This window comes from Trachurus trachurus, assembly GCF_905171665.1.
Source record: "Trachurus trachurus genome assembly, chromosome: 12".
NCBI classification, from domain to species: domain Eukaryota; kingdom Metazoa; phylum Chordata; class Actinopteri; order Carangiformes; family Carangidae; genus Trachurus; species Trachurus trachurus.
Genome location: NC_139908.1, coordinates 29,301,100 through 29,321,559, shown reverse-complemented (window position 1 = coordinate 29,321,559; position 20,460 = coordinate 29,301,100). Strand labels below are relative to the sequence as shown.

Below are 20,460 nucleotides of genomic sequence, written 5' to 3'. Positions count from 1 at the left end.
CCTGTGTTACTGCTTTTCTATAGAGTGTACTTTTGTGCCAAACCTGCTTCAAATAAAACATGACGTGACAAATTAGAGTTTACAGTGTCTTCTGTCATCATGTAGTCTCTGTCCTCGCACAAGAAGCTTGTTTGAAACCCCATATTAAGTAACTTAAAGTTGAAAGTATATGTAGGGTCAATTAAAAGGATAAAAGTTTATAAAATAATAACTCATTTTTTGTTGCTGTTAACTGTTTTGTTATGTTACATACTGCGTGCCAGTATGTAACATAACAAAACAGTTAATATGTGGTAGAACATATTCTAACCTCCAACAAGATGTGATCAGTATGAGGGATGTAAGATGTAACATCATATGATTTAACTGATTGACAACATGAACGAATGAAGACAAAGGACTCGGTGTCAGTTTTCATACTGGTATCTCTTTATTTGGTGCCGCGGTGTGTTCAGGGACCGGGAGCAGCTACCAGCAGCCACCACAGCAGGAGCAACAGAGCTTTTTGCAGGAATAAAAATATATTAAACAGAACTTCAAGAGATAAAAACAGAGCGTGTTGGTTTAGCTTCTTTTTTTTTCTTTTTCTTTTTTTACATCAAAGTGAAGATTGTCACTCATCTTCTTTTTCTGAGTCTGCTCAGCTCAAAAACCTAATTTTGTCTCTTAGCTTACTATTAAAACGCCTCCAATAACTCAAGGTTGTTTTATTACATATGAATATATGAACTAAACATTTAGTAGTCTCTGGTTGCTGTTACATAGAGACTGTGGACTATTTTCTTTATCATTCTAACCTGAATTAGTTAAAACAGGTTTAAAGAATGAGGCTTTGACTGTAACACAACAATTGTTGGTTCTTCAGAGTTTTTGAGAGGGTTTGTTTTAAACTCCTTCTAGTCTCAGATGGGTGGGGTTTACAGCAACAGCCACATGAACCTGCTGTAGTAACTAATGATCATTAGTCAGCTGAGACGTCTCAGCTGACTAATGAAGTGGGTGAATAAAACAACCTGAGAAGCTTTCATTCAGCAGAGCAGTCACACCGAGCTGAGAGGGAAGGGAGACAACAAGGATTCATAGGTAGGATTCTTAGTAACAATCAAATTGCACATCACTAAAAAAAAACTAAAAACTAAACAAGACAAACTAAAAAACAAAAACAACTTGTTTTCTATCTGGGTGAGTACGACAGATAATCGTCGGTACAGTAACATTCATACGTTTGATTTAGACTCGTTAAAGAGGAAGTTATAAATAGATAGAAGAAACCATGCAGAGTGAGTCGGGGGGGGGGGGGGGGGGGGGGACAGAATAAAAACACAAATAAGTGAAATAAAAGAATAGTTTAAAATGTGAACAACAAATATAAGTTGACAAACAATTCCAAAAGTCTTCCAGGACAGGACAGAGGGCGAGACACGGGGGAACAAGTCAATTCAGGTTTTTTTTGAAGGTAACTTTTTCTATTTATTGTTTTTTTTTATACCTTTCTATATACTGTATTCATTTCAACAAATATCATTAATCAGATAGTAGCAGCACTTTTTTAGTTTTTGAATGTTTAATTTTTTTTTGGGGCTCTGTTTTCCTGCAGCAGGGGGCATGATGGGAACTGACCTCGGTACAGCTGAACAGCCTGCGGTCATTTGCACCAAAACCACTTTAACCTCTGACATCATCTGTGTTGTTGATTTTTTTTTGGGGGGGGGGTTTAGAATGATGTGTCCTCCCCAGCGGGGACATGGAGGACGGCGTCCCTCCAGGAGCTGCCTCTGTATTGCTTTTCATGCAAATGTGAACACTGAACACGTCTCTCCTCTGAACACACCGACTATTGCTGAGGGAGCCGTCCCTCGCTGCCGTTACCGTGACACAGGACACGGTCCCAGCGCTCTGATTGGAGGAGTTTAATAATGTGAGGTGGGGGGGCAGGCAGGTGATGTCAGAGTTGAAGTGGTTTGGGTCAACGGCTTCCGTGGCTAGGAGGAGCTGACAGGCTGCAGAGGCGGGCAGGGGGAAGAACTGCCTTCCTGTCGGGACAACAGGACACTGCAGGTGCTCAGACCTCCTCCTCCTCCTCCTCCTCCTCCTGATGTTACGGCTCCCGGCGCAGGTGTTGCCCCCTCCTGGACGGCCATGGCGGCGGTGACGTCCTCGTTGTACAGCCGTTTGATGCCGTCGTAGAAGTCGTCCACCTCCATCTCCTCCACCTGGACACACAGAGGGACCAGGACTGTCAATGTGCTTATTATGTGGTTTATTACTGAGCCTGCCACAGACCGAGGAATAAAGAGACTAGAGCTGTGTCTCAATACAAATACTTGATGAGTACCAAGATCATTATAGTTTTATTAGCAGCCCGGACCCTATTGTATTCCTAGGAATTCTTCTTCTTCTTCTGAGGAAATCCTACTTCCCATGGCTGAAAAATCACCAAACATTGCACAAAGGTCCAGTCCCATGCCAGATTCACTCAATTCCAAGGACAATAAACGTTTAAATCTAAAAACTTTAAAAATTCCTACCAAACCAACGGTAGATGCTACAGTTTATAAACTTCACCACAATGTAGCCTCAATACTGCTGAAACTTTTGTCCACTTAAACTTATTACAAATTATGAAGTCCGTCACTCTGTTTTTTTCAATAACTGTAAAACTTTTAAAATGTATCTCCTCCCACAATTTTTGCTCAATTGACACCAAACTTGCTACAGAGCATCTCCAGACCGTCCTCCACAAAACTTGTTTCTCGGATTTTTGATTAAGCAAAAATTGAGCCTACAGTGCATGAAAACGATTGACTGTAAACAGTACTGTAAACATACAGTATACCATCAAATTCCTGCTAAATACATTTTAAATCTTCCTGAAAAAAATTGAGAATATTTTGGAGTCATGGTTGATGAAGTTTGGCAAATATCAGAATTGTATCTCTAAAACTGAATTTTCTAGAACATTTTGAATTCTGCTCTCATGGGAACAACTGGAGTCAATGTGAGAGTGGTATTTTTAAACATCAGATTTTCTCTTGTGAAGCAAAACACTTATCATTAAAAACAAATAACCAACATTCCTGTCAAGATAGAATTTTATGTATTATCAGATTTTTGTTAAGTTAACAGAATTTCTGACATTTTGACCATTTTTGAAATCTGCCATGACAACAACTGCCTGGTCTCTGACTCCCTGAGTCTATTTGAGAAGTCACACACCAGGTTTCACTACCAGACAATTAGCTCAGTGAGTTAATTGACCCTAAATTTGACAAAAGATAGCCCGGACCCGACCCATCGCTGCGCAGCAGCTATACTTTTTATTTAGTCTTTCAGTTAGGGTTAGGGTTTTTATTTCAGTTTAGTTTTAGTGATGAATCAGTTTTAGTTTAGTTTTTATTTTAGAGGAATTGACTAGTTTTTATTTAGTCTTAGTTTTAGTTTTTCAGGTTTTAGGAGAGGAGACTGCAACATCTGACTCGGGTGAAAGAATAACAACAGTCTTGATAGATCAGTGGGCGCTGTTGCCGCTCTGTTTTTGAAATTTCCGGGTTTGATTCTCATGTCGGACGTAGCGCTCGCACTCTTCCAGTGACGACGCTCTGTCCAATCAGTGGAAGGCAGTCGGCTGACGTCACGTTTTAGTATCGCTTCGGCTCGCTTGGAACCAGGTCTGAGGAGGTACTAAAGTAGTACCTGGTACCAGGTACTAGGGCTAGTGGAAAAGCAAAAAAAGCGAGCCGTGCTGCGCCGTGCCGCGCTAGTGGAAAAGCGCCATTAGTGTTGTCTCAGATGGAATACTGTCGTTGTGCACTTACCCAAACTAACCATCGCAACAGCTGCCAACGTCTTTTTGGACGCTACTGTCGCCTGTCAACATGTCTATTGGCTTGTTCCGTTTGTAATTTCAATTAGTGATAATGAACGCCTTACTCGTACCTTTTTTTGTTTTTTTTGTTTGTGTGGGCCACCTGTTTAATATGAGGAGGAGATTACTCTGCCTCTCTATACTCTTACTCTATTATATTCTGCTACGTAGCCAAGGCAGCGACCATTGAGGGGGAGAAGTGTCCATTGATCCACAATCAACTTTATGACCGTTAAGAGTGCATCATCCAGGTTCTTACAGAACTCTGCATTTTGCCATACTGGTCAGTGTGAACACTCTAACATACTCAAAATAAGTTGGAGTAAGTAAGTAAGTATGGAAGGATTCCAATTGAGACACAGCATAAGAAAAGCTGAGAACAGTCATGTGAGAATCTGTAACCAGTCAAACGATCATTTAATGTATTATAAATGCTGTTACTAGGTGCTTTGATGTTACCGTAGTGATGGTGTTACCTTGCGCTTGGCGGAGGCCTTGCAGCGCAGCGTGACCTTCTGCAGGCGGTTACAGTGGTAGAGGTGTGTGGGTGGGGAGAGCAGAGTTGGGATGCTGCTGTCGCTCCAGGGCTGCGTGCTCCCCTCCCCTCCCCCAGCAGGTGTCTGTGGCCGGGGGGCCGAGGCGTCGGTGAGGCCGTGGCTCCTGGAAGACTCTGTGGTGGAGGTGAGGGTCCCTGGGGGCCCACAATTCACACAAACACATTCATTATTAGATTCATTAACTTGTGAATATTCTAACGAGAAAGTTATTTTTTATCCTATCCAGGCATTCTTCTTCCTCAGGAAAACTTGGAGCTTCTGTTACCCATAATGCAACACAAGTGGCAATAGTTCTGGGTGTGATATGGCAGAACCATTGGAAGTGGGCTACAGTGGTCAAACTTGTCTTCAGCCTCCATCAACACTGACTCAGTGGACAGAGTTTATCACAACCCTGACACCTGGACACAGACGATAGACGTACCCAGTGTGGAGCAGGGGGGCGGGGGGTCCTGGGCCGGGTGCAGAGTGGGGGGGCTCTGCAGGGGTTGGTAGATGTAGACAGTGTTGGGAGGCAGGGAAGCTCTCAGTGTGGACAGACTACGAGCCACCAGCTCTCGACCCCGGATCAACTCAGAGCTGTCGATCTGACAGGGAGACAACAACAAGACAACATTTACATATTTGAGTCATTAAACAGTAAAATACCAACACCTACACATCTGCCCGGCAGCCTGAAGATGCTCTTTGACAGGCCTGGGTATTTCCTGAATCCATTTCAATTCAAATCAAATCAAAGGGTCCCAGTTAGATTAGATTCAATCAGACAGTACTTTAAGTTAGTAGTTCTGTCCTTGTTCCAGTTTATATGCACTCCTCCTCTACATACAGTAGGTGGCGACGTTATATTAAGCGTAGCGTTAGTTCTGGCAGGCCATGACGTCAAGCTCTTAATCAGCACAGCCTAACTGTCTTCACCTGTGCAGATCAGCTGATGGCTCAGCTGACTCTCCGTGGCTGCTTCCTATTGGGGAACTGCATTCAGAGCGCGCTATTTAAACTGCTCTAGCCCGACATCACCTCCCTTGCTGCTGCTGCTTCCTCTGCCGGCTTTTTTGCAACCCACCTCCACCCCAGCTCCTCCTGTCATTGTATCTTGTTGGTTGCTCTGCTCTGTCTGGGTTTTCTTTGCTGCTGCGCTCCCTGCTTATGCCGTTCATGATGGCTCGTGAAGGGCAGGAAGGTGCTCTTCCTGCCTCAGGCTTTCCACGCAAGCGCGTGGAAGAGCAGGGGGTCCCAGAACAGTACCATACCGCCAAATTAAACTGTGCAAGTAAATAAATATTATTTTGACATAGTGGTCCTGACAGAAGTGTCATTTTAGCGGCTTCATACTCTTTTCAGTTTGACTTTTTTGTCACCTAGTAAATAACTGGATATAAATAACTTTGCTACAGTTCCCGACTGGACGGGCTGATCCGAGTTGGATTTGGGCTGAAAATATATACAAATGACTCATGTCGCATCGGACCACAGACTTTTCTTTTCTTTTTTCTTCTTCTCACTGGTTGCACTGTGTGAAATACACACTGACGCATAAACCCTGGCGCTTTTTTTTGGTTGGGTTGGGGCCGGCTTCTATGCCACACTTTGTGCCGTCTCTACTGTTGTGAATCATGCACACATGTATCGTCCAGTTTCAGACAGATTGAGACGTTCACATGCAGGAGAAACTCAGGTTCCCATCGCATCATCTGGGTGTTTTAATCGGATATGGAAAAGGCCGGTATTAGTCTAACACGTTTACATGCACTTCAGTTGTCCAGTTATAGTCGGATTAAGGCAATAATTATTTCACTTACAGTATCTATTAGCTTGGAGATAAATGAGCTTCTCAGAGAACTAATGCTGTGACTTGTTCCTCCAACCTGGTGCATTATTAAAAATGTGTGTTTACATTATGATTTCACATGAGCAACAGTTCAGATGTGTGTGATGCGATCATCAGAAATAACAGTTGTGTTCAGTGATTCTGTCCGACAAAGCAGAGCATCTGCACTCATCCTCTTGGATCGTTGTGAACAGAAGCTCAGTGCCAGCTTTCTGCTGCATCTTGATCCTTATTGCCTTTTCCAACTGCTCATACATTGTAGCTCATGATGAGACAGAAGCGGTCTGGTACCTGTGCCCTCTTCAGCAGGTCGATGGTCAGAGCCAGCCAGTCGGGGCAGCAGGTCTCCAGCTCCAGGGTGATGAGGGCCAAGGCCAGCATGGATCCTCTGAGCTACAAGGACAAAAGAAGGACAAAGCTGTTCACTGGCGGGTCGACAGCTCAGGCAAACAAGTATGGATTCAGTTAGAAGAAATACATGTGAAATCAAATACATAGAAAACTGAGCCTCAGAACATTTTGACCTTACAACACCACTGCTACATCATGGAGGAGCCAAGTGAAAGGTTGTGTGTGTGTACCTGTATGAGTGTGCGGTCAGCCAGACAGTGGTAGAGTCGCTGTGTGAGCAGGGCGAGGTGCTGAGAACGGTTCAGGCCCAACATGGAGTCCAAAAACCCGGAACGACACGACAACACCATCACATGGAACTGAGGCAGAGAGAGGAGAGGAGAGGAGAGGAGAGGCTGGTGAATGATCCAACAAGACCCAACAACACTTCTCTGTTTCAACACCATACATCTTCACTGGTTGTCAAGATCCCAAAACCTGGGGGCAAATCTTTTTTTCTCCTGAAAATAAAAATTCAAAACTTTAAACTTAACTTGTTTCTACCACCAGGTGTCACTATGTGAACCCATTAGACTACAGACACAAACACATCTCATCAGATAATCAGTTCCTCATGACCTGATGACAGATGTGTTGAGAGCAGCTGTGAATGTGGACATTGTTAAAATCAAAGTTAAGACACAGCTTTTTAGCCTGGCTTTTGATTAGATTTTACTTACAGGTTTTACTGTTTTACTATTTTTCCTATCCTTTTATTTATCGTTTATTTTTTAGTCTTTGTAGTCGAAGTCTATTTATTGTATAATTTTAGTTATTTTTATCATGTCCTTGCACTTATGCTAACTTTTAGTTCCTTTTATTTATCTGGTTTTATCCAGTCTCTGGTGTTTCCTCAAACTGTTGAGAGTAAGATAGCGCTTAAGTTGCCTTCTTTCAAGCTCTAGAAATGAGTGTGTGTGTGTAGTTGCGTGACTTTGGGTTTTATTTGTTCTTTGTTTTGTCTGCTTTTATGGTATAAAACACTTTGTGCTACATTTTATTTGTATGAAAAGTGCTAAATAAATCTGAATGATTGAAATGTTCAGTGAGTGAACATTCTACTAAAATACCACATAAATGCGTTTTTGTGTGTGTGTGTGTTGCAGACATACAATGTGCAGAAAGTCCAGTGCTGTGGCGGTGTGCAGGTCCCAGTTCAGTTTGTCCAGGATGATCCTCTCCATCCTCAGGATCTCTGATGGAGAACAACCACAGCTGCTGGAGACAACCAGCTCCTTCAGAGAGGGCACACACTGACACACACACACACACACACACACACACACACACACACACACACACACACACACACACACACACACACACACACACACACACACACACACACACACACACACACACACACACACACACACACACACACACACACACACACACACACACACACACACACACACACACACACCTGTTAGGACCACTCATGACATGACATTATGTATTCATTTTGAGTAGTTTGTCCTCACCTCGTCCTCCTCACATGTCTTGGCAGCCAGGAAGAAGCAGGCGATGGCGATGCAGCGCAGGTACTTTGGACGAGCCTAGAAAACAACAACAACAACAACAACAAAATAATCCAATCAATCAGTAAATCAATAACATCTTGAGTCAGTCTTAATGAGTGTGCAGCCTTCTGTTGTTAGTCTGTTGGACAATTAATATTATTATGATTCTCACTCCATCCAGTGAAATGGTGTAATCATGGCTGTTAGCTGTCAACACGCTAAGCAAAATAGTGTTTTTTTTTGTTTTTTTTTTGACATGAGCAAGCAGAGCTGTGTGTTGTTGTGTTATAATACAATATCAGTTTAAATGTTTACTTCATGTAGGATATGTGTACAAATCTAGTGCAACATATTTAGTTCACCTGTAGCTGCTTGTTTCAGTGGGTATTTAAAAACATGGTTTCTGAGGAAGCATCAGTGACACCATAAAACATAAACTGAGTTTTAGTGAAAAACACTTGGTGTAAAGAGAGGCTCTGTTTCCACAGAGCAGCTTTCATAGCTTTAATAATAATACTGAAGTGAAAGTAAGAGGCGGCGATGCTACCCATCACCTGGCTAATGCTGTCTCTACACTAAAGCATGGTGGGGAGTGGGGAGTGGACAGCCACATGCTATGGGGGACATATTCAGCACCAGGGACAGAGGGCAGAATCAATGCAACCAAACACAGAGAACAGACCTGACCAAGACTGAGTTGACGCTTCACCAAGCAACACAGCTTGGTGTGATCTTTCATCCAGACAACATCAAGGCTGGTGTGGGGCTTAGAGACACATGTCCATGTTTTTATATCAAGCAGGACATCTGGACAGGACACGCTGCCCTGTCTTAGCCTCGTAAACCAGCCTCTCGTGGAAATGCATTTCATTTCATTTCTCGGGAGAGTCTGGCCTCATCCCCCCTCTAAGCGTTGGGGTGGGTGGGAGCTGGGCTGAGTAGTAGCAAAGACGGTTTAATATCTTTGGTAGTAGCGTTGACAGACAACCCCATTCAGCCAATCAGCAAGTTGGTGTAGTGACGGGGCGTTGCACCAGTCGGTCCCTGATTGGCCAACGTGCTGTGTCAATCACAGCGGCGACGTTGATTGGCTCGGCCTTCTGAGGGTTTCAGTCCAAACGCTTAGAATGGGGATGAGGCCAGACTCTCCCTCAGAAATGAAATGAAATGCATTTCCGGGAGAGGCTGGTTTACGAGGCTAGCCCTGTCTGCTCTCTCACCAAAAATCTTTGGAGTCAGCTAGAGCTGATAAAGAGCTGCCAGTGCTGACCAGTGCCAGAAGACCAGAGGGACGGAGACATGTTGGTGCATGTCTAGTTATATGCACCAGCATCTCATACATTAAATGACCCAGTTCAGCTCCTCCAGTCTGTTAGTCGGTCTGAAGCACAGGTCTCTTTTAGCTTTAGTGCTCCGAGTCTCCCTGAAGATGTGAGCCCAGACTCAACACACACCTCTTATTATCATTCTTCTTCTTCTTCTTATTGTATCTATGTTGTCGAGTAGAATTGCATTTTATTCTATATTTAGGTGTTATTATTAATTATATTACATATTACTGTCTTTTACAATCAATGCCTTTTTGCCAGTGATCTTTGAAGTACTATGAACTAGCTAAATGCACAAGTTCCTCACAAATTAAGTTTGATGGACTGAGTGGTTGAAGACCAATGGAAGTGGCTTAGAGACGGCTATCCAATTGTACTGGAATGGTTCATGTGAGGATCGACTGATGACTGAAATCTACATCATAATAAACTGAGCAACAGGAGTGATGAAGTACCATTGAGACGGTTACTTCTACAGCTATATGAAGATTACTCCAGATAACTGACAGTCATTGTAACTGGTTCTTTCACATTTGTTTGCTGAGCTTGTGATAATCTTGGAACATTTTGTCCCTCAGATAAAAACATCCTGTCTGCTGCGTGGGACAGTCCTGACAGGGGAGAACGATCAGAACTGACACTAGTTCCTGTGTAAACACTGACAATCCAGCTGAGAGGCAGCTGAGAGAGAAGTCATGGTAGCTGCAATGGAAGTCCAACAAACAACATCTGACCAACCAGGGCCGTTGCTAGGAATTCTGCCCCCCCTGAAAGAATACTAAAGTGGGTCCCTGACTTTTCCACTTTTTTTCCTGAGACTATTATGATTTGTCATATTATCATTTTTTATTTAGCCTACTTTGTTTTGATGCTAATGCAGCATTATGAGTATCAGTCAGGGTCTTATGCAGAATAAATCAGTCATACAAAGATTAGACTACTGGGTGCCTAGAATTATCATCACCTTTCTCCCCTATACAACGGCCCTGTGACCAACTCATATTTGTTTACCCAACAGCTGTTTTCCTCGGTTTCTCTAAATTCTTACATCCATCACGCAAGGATGGCTTTAAAAAACTGAGCTCACTTAAACTAATCATTTTTGTGATTTATTAGTTAAAAGGCAACATTTTCTTGTATAGATATACCGGTAGATAAAATGCTCAGAGTTCACATCATTCATTTGGTGCACAACCAAACAGTGGAAAGATTTGACTTGTGCTAAGTACTATGTTTTCCCACTGGTCACTGATCCTACTAGTGTTGAGTTACCTTGATGGGAGCGAGGAAGCGGTCCAGGATGCTAACAGCTAACACCAGGGTCTCTGGGTACAGCTGCAGCCTGCTGTGGAGCTCCGTCAACCAGCGCACGGCTTCATCCCGCTGGGCCGGGGAGATGTCTGTATCCTACAGTAAACAACAAGGAAACAGTATCAGCCTCATGCTCTCTGAGGCCCTGGGGATGAATGAATGAATGAATGAATGAATGAATACTTTATTTCAAACATGTGAATAACTTATTACACTTGAAGCACTAGTCCATAAAAACCTTGTTTGAAAAGGAATAGGAAGAAGCATTAGCTTATTAATTCCTACCCCTTCTCCACCTAGAATCCTAGGTTATCTTACTTCCTGTATATCCTGTTTTTTTTTTAAATACACTCAACAAAACAAACAATCACCAACAAAACACCATGACTGCTTGTGTCAAAATAAATACAATAAGTGACAATTATGGCAAAAGTGTGAAAACCTTAATGTTTGTCATACCCCTCTTCTTCCCTGTACCTTGTAAATACCATCTGTTTGTACCGCTGTTTGAATTTTCTCATGGTTGGACGTTGTCTGAGCTCCTCCGCTAGTCTGTTCCACAGTTTCACTCCACATATTGAAATGCAGAAGGTTTTTAAAGTTGTGCGTGCATACAGATGTTTTAGGTTTAGTTCCCCCCTCAGATTATATCCCCCTTCTCTCAGAGAGAAACATGCTTGAATATTTACTGGTAGTATGTTATTTGTTGCCCTGTACATGATTTGTGCTGTTTGAAAGTGCACCAGATCAGTGAGTATATTTGCACTGGTCACTGGAACATTTGTTTCCCCAAAGGGACAATAAAACATACCCATCCTGTTCTGTCTAATAAGAAATGAGACTCAATTTGTAATCCTGTTTTCACTCTCACTACTCCCCTTCTGCCAATCTGCCAACTTTATTATTTGTCTTCAAACAGTGTAAAAGGTGATAACTATAAATACAAGATACATGATCTTAACATATGAAACTTCTTTCTTGCAAATATCAAAATGAATTCTGCTAGTTCGCCAGTGGCCAAATAATGATCTGTTATTTAAGAACACAAAATAAAGAAACAAAATGTTTTCTCATGATTGATAAAAAAGTAATGTCAAGAAGGTCAATTAAGAACTACTACTATTGCTTTCTCTACTTATACGAGGCCTGTCACAATTATTACATAATTGCCTGATTGCGTTCATTAGAGCTGACAACAATCATTTATGCATAACAGTTCAAATGGTTTCCATTCTTCTGTATAAAAACAGCTGCATGAAACTAACAGAAATGTCAGATTTCATCACTGTTTCCTCATCATTTTCCACCACTTGAGGTTTGACTGGTCCTCTTTTAATGACATCATCACGTGGCGCCTCCTTCTTCTATGGTTTAATGACACCTGAGTAGAGCCACAAACTATTTATCTCAAAGAGCTTCATTTCTAATATACAATGACTACATTTCAATGAGCATCGACTGACATTAGCATCATGGATTTATTTGCAAACAGAAATGTGTTTTTTATTGATATGTTCCAATGTTTAATGCCAATAAATGGCTGTTCTTCTTCTTCTTCTTTATAAGGTGTAGGTGTATTATTAAACTATGTTACTATTATAGTGGCATAAAATGTTTAGAAAAAGACAGTGAAATCTTTCAATATCTGTATGACAATTGATCGTCAACTAAAATGTCATGATTGTTACATGTGACAGCCCTCATACAAAACCATCCAACACCAAACTCAGCACAACACAAAGAACAGTGTATCCAGAGGGAGGTAGGAGGAATCCTCCAAACACACAAAACAAAACAGGATGTGAGTCCTCTCCTCTAAAGACAGCAGCACTATTTCAGGTCAGCACTTGCCCTGGTTTACATATGGGGCCAAGCAGGGTTAGCCCAGACTTACTGATCCAACTGTATCAGGACCCAGACAGCAGAGGCCTCTGTGACTGACATACAAAAGGACAAACCGGCCTGACAGACGCAGCAAACCAGTCACCAAATCTGCTCAGAAAAACATTCCAGGCATTCAGTTTGTTCTTCACACAGCTGAAGTCATCTGCCAGCTGCCAGCCACATACTCTGTATGAGGAGCTGGGCTGGGAACAGCAACAGTCAAACCTGTATGATGGTCTGATGTCTGAATGGGCCTGAGTTTCAGCTTTCCAGAACAGAGGACGTAATACACATTCATTCACTCAGGTATTGTTATATGATCAATATAACCACACAGTAGATGCACTAAATCAGTTGCATCAGGTATCATTAAAGCAGATATCAGCTTCACGGCCGTTTCGGCTAATGCTGCGTTCAAGGCAGGCTTTTGAAACCGTAAGTTACAGCTTCAAGTCACAACTACGACTTGGTAGCGTTCCAGGTAACCCGTAGCTCGTGTTTTTACCATCCTGTTGTCTGTGAAAGTTCCCTATAACGGCCACTCGTAACTTCCGACCCGTGAACTCGTACCAGATCGAACTGGTATGACTTCACAGGAAGGAAAAACACAAAGTACGAGTTTCTTTGAACGCACCATGAGTTAGCAGCCCCCGCCCTTGTCAGGCATCAATTGGTCCTCGTGCTACGTCACCACATTCACGCGCATCCCTTGGCTGCACACACAGCCCTTCATGCCGTTCTCTCTCCTCATTGGATAACACTTGTATCCCACAAGGAAAATTTTCTCCTCGGGTTACAGCAGAGCAGAGTGACGGAGAGACTCGTGTTTAGGCTGAAATACTTCATGTAAGTGATTGCTGACGGAAAATAGGACTATTTAGGACTTATATTAACAAAAACATTCCACTGATATCTGCTTTAATACAAATAAACCATACAGATACTGTGTGTGTGTTATTTTAGCTTTAAAGGTCCAGTGTGTAAAATGGGGGGAAAACCGTGACGTCTTTCATTCAGATTCTAGTTCGCAGCGCTCACCCCTCCCGTCAGCAAAGTGACGGTGTCCTCCGAGGACAAAAAACTTGTTTACCAGGACTGGGACGACTGGGAGTATTTCAGGAGCATGGAGCCATGAGGTGAAGATCTAAACCATTTTACCATGTCTGCTGTGTCGTCCTCCTTCTTAGTTGGTTTATTTATGAACGTGAAACTCACAAACATGCTCTGACTGGCTGAATTCTCCATGTGGGCTGCCATACAAACAACACTCCCTAAATCAAGACCCTTGTTATATGTATATAAAAAAGAAGAACTATAAACGAAAAACCAAACTAATGTTATTTTATAGCGATTATACACTAATACAGATGTAATACCTTGAGAATTATTACACACTGGACCTTTAACATGCAGAATGACATTTCCTTCAGATTAAAGATACATTAGAAATGATTTCAGACGCATTTTAAAACACGTTTGTCTTTGTCTTACTGGTAATGGCTACATGACGCTGGGTGGTGACTTCTCATGTTGGTTTGAGCAAAACCTTTTATTGCTCACAGCTATGACCCCCCACACTGAGTAAACACGGCTGTGACTTGTATTGGGTTGGACACTACAGCCACACACCATGCTGACTGAAAACGCTGTGTTGGTGAGAGAATACTGTAAGATGGTAGCAAGCTTGGTAGGTGTGGCCACTGAAATGCTAAATATTTGATTTGTACTGGACTAGAAGCAGAGGTCAAAGGTAAGAGCTCAACTGACCTGTTAGGCAACTAAACTGCAACTGGACACCGTTCGGCCTCTCAGCCTGGAGCTGACCAAACTAAAAACAACTGACCCAATTTCAGATACTTCCCATTGATGGAAAACAGACAGACTGAGAAGAATCTCAGAGCAGAGCACTCCCTTAGTGACCACATGGACAAGACTGTCTGTCTCTTACAGGGAGGGGGGTGCTGGTCAGGTTCAGACAGTCCTCAGTGTCACCTCTATCACAGCTACTCTGGAGCTCAGCACTTCTCCAGCTGAGTCAAACCTTCCTGTTTTCTCAGTTAAAACAAACAGAGACTAACAAAAAATATATTTGGACATCAGCTGAGCTTACAGATTTAACAGTCTGATCACTTTATGTGTTATTTCTTAGATGGAAAAAGCAGGATTATTAGGTAAATAACCACGGATCGTTTAAATCAACAAAGATTAACATTACACCAGCAAGGGTTCCAGTCTGACCCTAAAAGGGGGCATTCTGCCCTATACAATTTGAGACAGTGCAAGTACGGTAAATGTGCAACCAGTAAATTGGCTGTTTTTTTTTAACACTTGTGAAACATGGAAGGGGCGACTCAAAGAATTTGGAATCTGCCATTACAGGTGGCAGGCCAAAGTGTGAGAATCATGAATGAAAAAAAAAAGTGAATAATATGTGCTCCGAAAGTTTGAACTTAGGGGCCACTGTAAATAAAGTGAGTCTGGAGGCCTGGGGTGTTTTTTACCCAGCAACACTGCTGCTGTTTACATGTCCCCGCGGAGACCGACTGCCTTCCTGACCTCTTACACCAGTTTACATACCTATTAACCCAGTCAAAGGCACTGATAAGCATCATAACTCTCTCAAGTGTCGTAATTTATTGCTCTTCATTATCAATACGAGACCAACAAACAGGCGAGTTCAAGGCCTAGACAGAGAGGGCTTTGTTATTCTTTACCTGTTGTGTTAGGATCATCTCAATAACACTGAGACATACATTAGATGACATGTTTCCCCCACAGAGACTGGCCTCCTGCTAATTTCATTAAATTAAGAAGTAGAAGAAGAATATCTTCTTTTATTTATATTTTCAGATTCAGATTCAGCTTTATTTGTCCTTTACAAGGAAACTTGTTTTCACCCCCGTACGCCACACACAACCTCAAGATACATAAATACATACATTACATTACCCACCCATACACATTAAACAGGAACACACATTTAGCGACGCAATATTTAGTTCTGTTATAGCAGAGGGGACGAAGCTTCGGCTGAACTTGACCCTCTTCCAGGTCAGGGACCTGTAATTTTGCATGTTCTCTTGTCCAGTTAATAAATGAGCACTGGAAAATAACTAAATGTAGTGCGTTCATAGCAAGGGGGCAGTTGTCGGTCTGAGAAGTGAAGCTCACTTCTGCGTTCAAAAAACTGCAATCCTCTCGGCTTCCTCTGGGGGCTGGTGTCAGAAAGCAGCATGTCTCCATAGACCCCCATGTTAAAATCACCCACTTTACATCCTCAATAAACATGTTAAAAGCCTGGTGTCATGACGTTTTTTGGTCTCAACCGATAGTTTCTACCCCCGCACACACTCTGAGGGGGGTGAATTTTTTTTAACTCTACTGTTTTACTATTATTAGGTTTAAAATTCTGGCCAATTAGGGCGCGGAAACGTTGAGTGACAGGTCCGAGCAGCTCCGTGGACAGCTGCTTCGAGGCCAGTGGGCGGGTTCTCGGCCGGTAAATCCAACATGGCGCTGTTCAGGCCGCCATATTTGAGTCACAAAAACGACTCCCCAAAACCAATGGGTGACGTCACGGATGCTACGTCCTGTCTTTTTACAGTCTATGGTTCATAGACATGGTTTTGGTGCTTAGCTCAACACAAAGTTGTTAGTGTTGTGTTGGCCAGATTGCACTGGCAGAGTCATGAACGTGCAGCCGTGCCAGTGACTCAGCAGAGCAGATCAGGATTAACAGTCAGAGACCATTCTGCTAATTCCATTTGACTTGAAATCCTACACCCCTAGATCAGCAGTACATCATGTGAAAACACAATGAACTGAAAAGAAGACTGAACAGATACAAGAAAACCACACTGTAACAGTGAGGAAGAGGTTAAGGGAGTTACTGCAACAAATACACTGGAAATGATAAGAAGAATCAGTACTGACGTAGTGACAACTGATTTGACATCACAGAAAGCAGAAATGATCAGTCATGACTTATTAGCAACAGCTACTGGCAAAACTACAGCTGTGACAGATCAGTGCATCATGCAGAGCAAAGTAACAAACTCCATGCAAGCAAAAAGGAACAGGTTCACTTTGGGCTTTAGACCTTTATGACCAAAAAATACAAAATTTGAACTCATTAATGTCTAGAGAGCAGAGACCAGACCACATTTTAAGTGTGGGGCACAATTAGTTACACAACATGAGCAAAAGTACCTTAACTGGAACCAGTTAAACATTATTGTAGCTGAACTTCTAATTTCAAGCCTGACTCTCCTAACAAGTGTTTCTTGTTTTTTTAACCACATAGTATACCTACTTTAATGCATGTAAATGCCTAAGGGAAATTTACAATACTAAACTGTAGAGAAAAAAAGTTCAACTGACCCCAAGAACAAAGCAAATAAGCTCATTATTAAAAGGAATAAATATCTGGAATATAAAGAAATATAACCTGTGTTCAAAATGTGACCATCAAGGATTCAATATTTATTCAAATAATTTGGCGTGATTAGTAAATACTAAGTGTGAGACATGCTTATGAACTGGGTGAGGCCAATTACTGTAAGGGTGTGATGACACAAGGCCTTCATGACATGGGAAGACGACGTGTCTTAAGACATGCAAACTGGGTGACACCTACTGAGTCAGGTAGAGGCAAAGAAACTAAACGTAACACTGGAGTGTTGCTCAGTGACTCAGTGTGTCTGACGGACGGCTGCTGCATGATTACATGTTATCTACTGTCTCGTCCCTGCTACTGTAACTGAACATTCAGAGGACAAACCTGAATTCTACACAGTGCACACTGTGGACACACTAGTCTAAATAGTAAGTTCAAAGTAAATACTTTGCTAGGGTAATAAGTCCTGCTGGGGTTAGTGACATAACTATTGATTCTAAAAGAAAACTCATCTTCACCAGGTCCTCCCTGAGCTTCTCTGAGAGCAGGGCAGTCTGCTGCTGCTGTTGTACTGATACTAAAACCTTTACTGTGAGATTGTGCTGAAGTTGGTTTGGTTTTGACATCACATTGTGGACAAGATAAAACATGAACCAAACTATTAAATAAAAGCAGTTGTAGAGTTGTTTAAGCCTCAATCAAACAATATGGACGCAGCTATTGTACAAACACTGCTAGTTGGTCAAGGCCGACATGTGTTTTTGAGTGAAGCCATCCCTTGTGTGATGAATGAAATACCATTGACCTCTCCATTTTGCAGGAGCTTTTTTTAAGTGTATTGCTACTTTGTTCAATTAAGATGTTTAACTCTCGTGTTTTCCTCAAAACTCTGACTGTAATATGCAATATTCAGTCGTTGTTTCTCTGTCTGCTCTCCAGATGCCTGTTCAAGACTCAGAAGCATTTATGTGCCCCTCTTCGGTTCTGCTATACCGTATGTTATATTTACCCTATGGAGACCTTCATTCATATGTCTCCATGGTTTTAAGGACTGTCAGCAGCAGATACCTACCTCTACATCTTAATTAATTGAAACTGTATTGAAATATATATTCCCTTCTATATGATAAAAATAAAAATTTGGCTGTATTCTTGTTACACTTATTATATGTTTCTTGCATACTTACTGTATATTTATTTTCCCATATGGGTCCTTGTGTTACTTGGTTTTAGTTATGAATGATATTTATGACATTCAATGTATTTAAATTTTGCATTTTTACCCTTACTCTGTGCATTGGTTTGGGGAGTCTGGTTTGTACCTGTTCCCACTCCCCTCTTGCACTGAAAGGATTTCCCCAGACAACATGAATTTGTAACTTTGTGTTAAAAAGTCCTGCTTTTTGACATCGTGGCCACGAGTGTGCGACTTTACTTCCCTTGATTGACGAATGAAAGCACCCAGAAATAATAAATTACCTGTGAGGAGGGCTTCTTTGGCACGTAGACCTTCCACATCTTGGCTTCCCTAGAGGCAGCCTTTTCCAGAAGAAAAGACAGCCTCTGGCGTCCCCAGGGTTGAGTGAACTTCATTCTGCCTCCCCCTGGTTGAGCCTACCTCCCCACTGGATACAGCTACCTGCACAGTGACACAGCACATAAGTACATCACATTCTCTGACCCATCAACAAAGAAGATGTGAGCTTGATTTACACTTTGGTGACCAAAGGGACAAAGGACGACACAGTCAGTCTTCACACACACTGCAACATACCGCTGTTTTTGTGAAACTGCTTGACTGTGGTTATTACACATCTACTATCTCTGAATTTCCTGGGTTATTATGGGCAATGTTGCAAACCAGTGAGAAAGCTTCACAGCAATGTTGCATCAGGATTATTACAGTGTACATTCCATCATAATATATTGTGCATTGGTAATTCAACACAAAATTTACTTAATTTTTTATTTACTAGGATATAGGAAATGAACCAATATCTCCCATATTTGATGCAAAACGTGAAAAATAAACAGCATATTGCGTTGGACAGACATGTTTTCTACCTGGTCTGTTAATAACTACAAGCTAATCTGACAGACACCAAGAAGACTGCATTACTGTTATACACCAAAAAAACAAAACAAAAACAAAAACATAAAACAAACTTTGCACTTGCTATAACGCCATTAAGCAAAGCGTTACATAACAGCTTACTAACCAGATAGCTACGACTCAAGCTAACTGTAATAAAGTCAGCCATTGTCTGACCAAATACTGTGTGGTCAAGATAACTTCTCATTTTTAAAAACTACCTTAATTTCCTCCGGGAGGTCCCACTTGTTCTGGGAAACACCGGGCCTCCCAAAGCAAGTGCATTACTGGGCATTTCCTTTCATTATTACCCCGAATACGGCTATTCCCTGGACTGGAGCTAATTTGAAAGTCTGCCGTTGCCGTACCATCGCTAGCCGCGTATTTACTGTGTTTAAAATATATACACGCATAGTGAATACATATTTATTAGAACGCTTGTTTAGTGTCAGACATAGCGTGTTTACAGGCGACGAGTGAGCCAACTACTCCGTAGCGGCATTTAAATGGCTGACTCATAGCCAGTAAGTAGACGGAGCCCCAAGACTTACCTCCCCTGCGAAGCGGAGAAAACCACAGTTGGATTTCATCCGGTCCACTCAATTCAAAGGTAATTAGGGGGTGGAATCGGGTACCCGTCCTTTAGTTTAGTAGTCCATCTTCGCTTCCATGGTGCTAAGTGCAAGGGAAAAGGGGTTACTGTAAAAAATGTATAAAAATAAAAGAACGGAATATAGACAGATACGTCTACTTCCGAGGAGGGGACCCGGGGGGAAGAGAGAGGAGAGGCTCCGCCCACGTAAAGGCAAGAACTGGAGGACAAAACAATCACCCTCTGTGGAATTGTCCCATCAAATTTATGTTTCATATAAACGTATTAAGATATAGTAAATATTTGGCCTGTTATAAATCCATATAATATATCAACATTTGTATGCGTGTGTATGGGGATATGGAACCTCTAAAAGTCGTTAACATCATTTCTGTCATTTATGGCCACCACGGTAGACAGTTATAGCTTGAAGAAATTATTTGTATTATGAACTATGACTAACATACCCATGTTTTCAGCACTGCACTGCCCACGAACAGAAAAGAAACCTTCACAACATTATCTTTTTTGCTGACATTTATTGCAAGGTTTGATGTAAACAACTGAGGCACACTCAAAAAGCAATACGTAATGCTATAATCGCGTCAGAACAGTTCAGCCAATCAAGACATCCCATTTTGGGCGGACTATTTGAACGTTCTAAAGTGCGGCTCGCTGATTGGATAACGGC

General features: G+C 42.0%; 1 protein-coding gene across 1 annotated transcript; it reads right to left on the bottom strand.

The window, feature by feature from the left end:
* Positions 1 to 407: 407 nt before the first annotated feature.
* Positions 408 to 19,965, bottom strand: ccni (cyclin I). Its single transcript, XM_083983506.1, has 10 exons — positions 19,729 to 19,965; positions 18,565 to 18,724; positions 10,767 to 10,901; positions 8,128 to 8,202; positions 7,756 to 7,896; positions 6,835 to 6,963; positions 6,545 to 6,646; positions 4,847 to 5,009; positions 4,342 to 4,556; positions 408 to 2,213 (listed from the first exon to the last, which is right to left on the bottom strand). The coding sequence occupies exons 2-10, from the start codon at positions 18,676 to 18,678 to the stop codon at positions 1,983 to 1,985; spliced, it is 1,305 nt and encodes a 434-aa protein (XP_083839632.1). The 5' UTR covers positions 18,679 to 18,724; positions 19,729 to 19,965; the 3' UTR covers positions 408 to 1,982.
* Between the last annotated feature and the right edge of the window lie 495 nt (positions 19,966 to 20,460).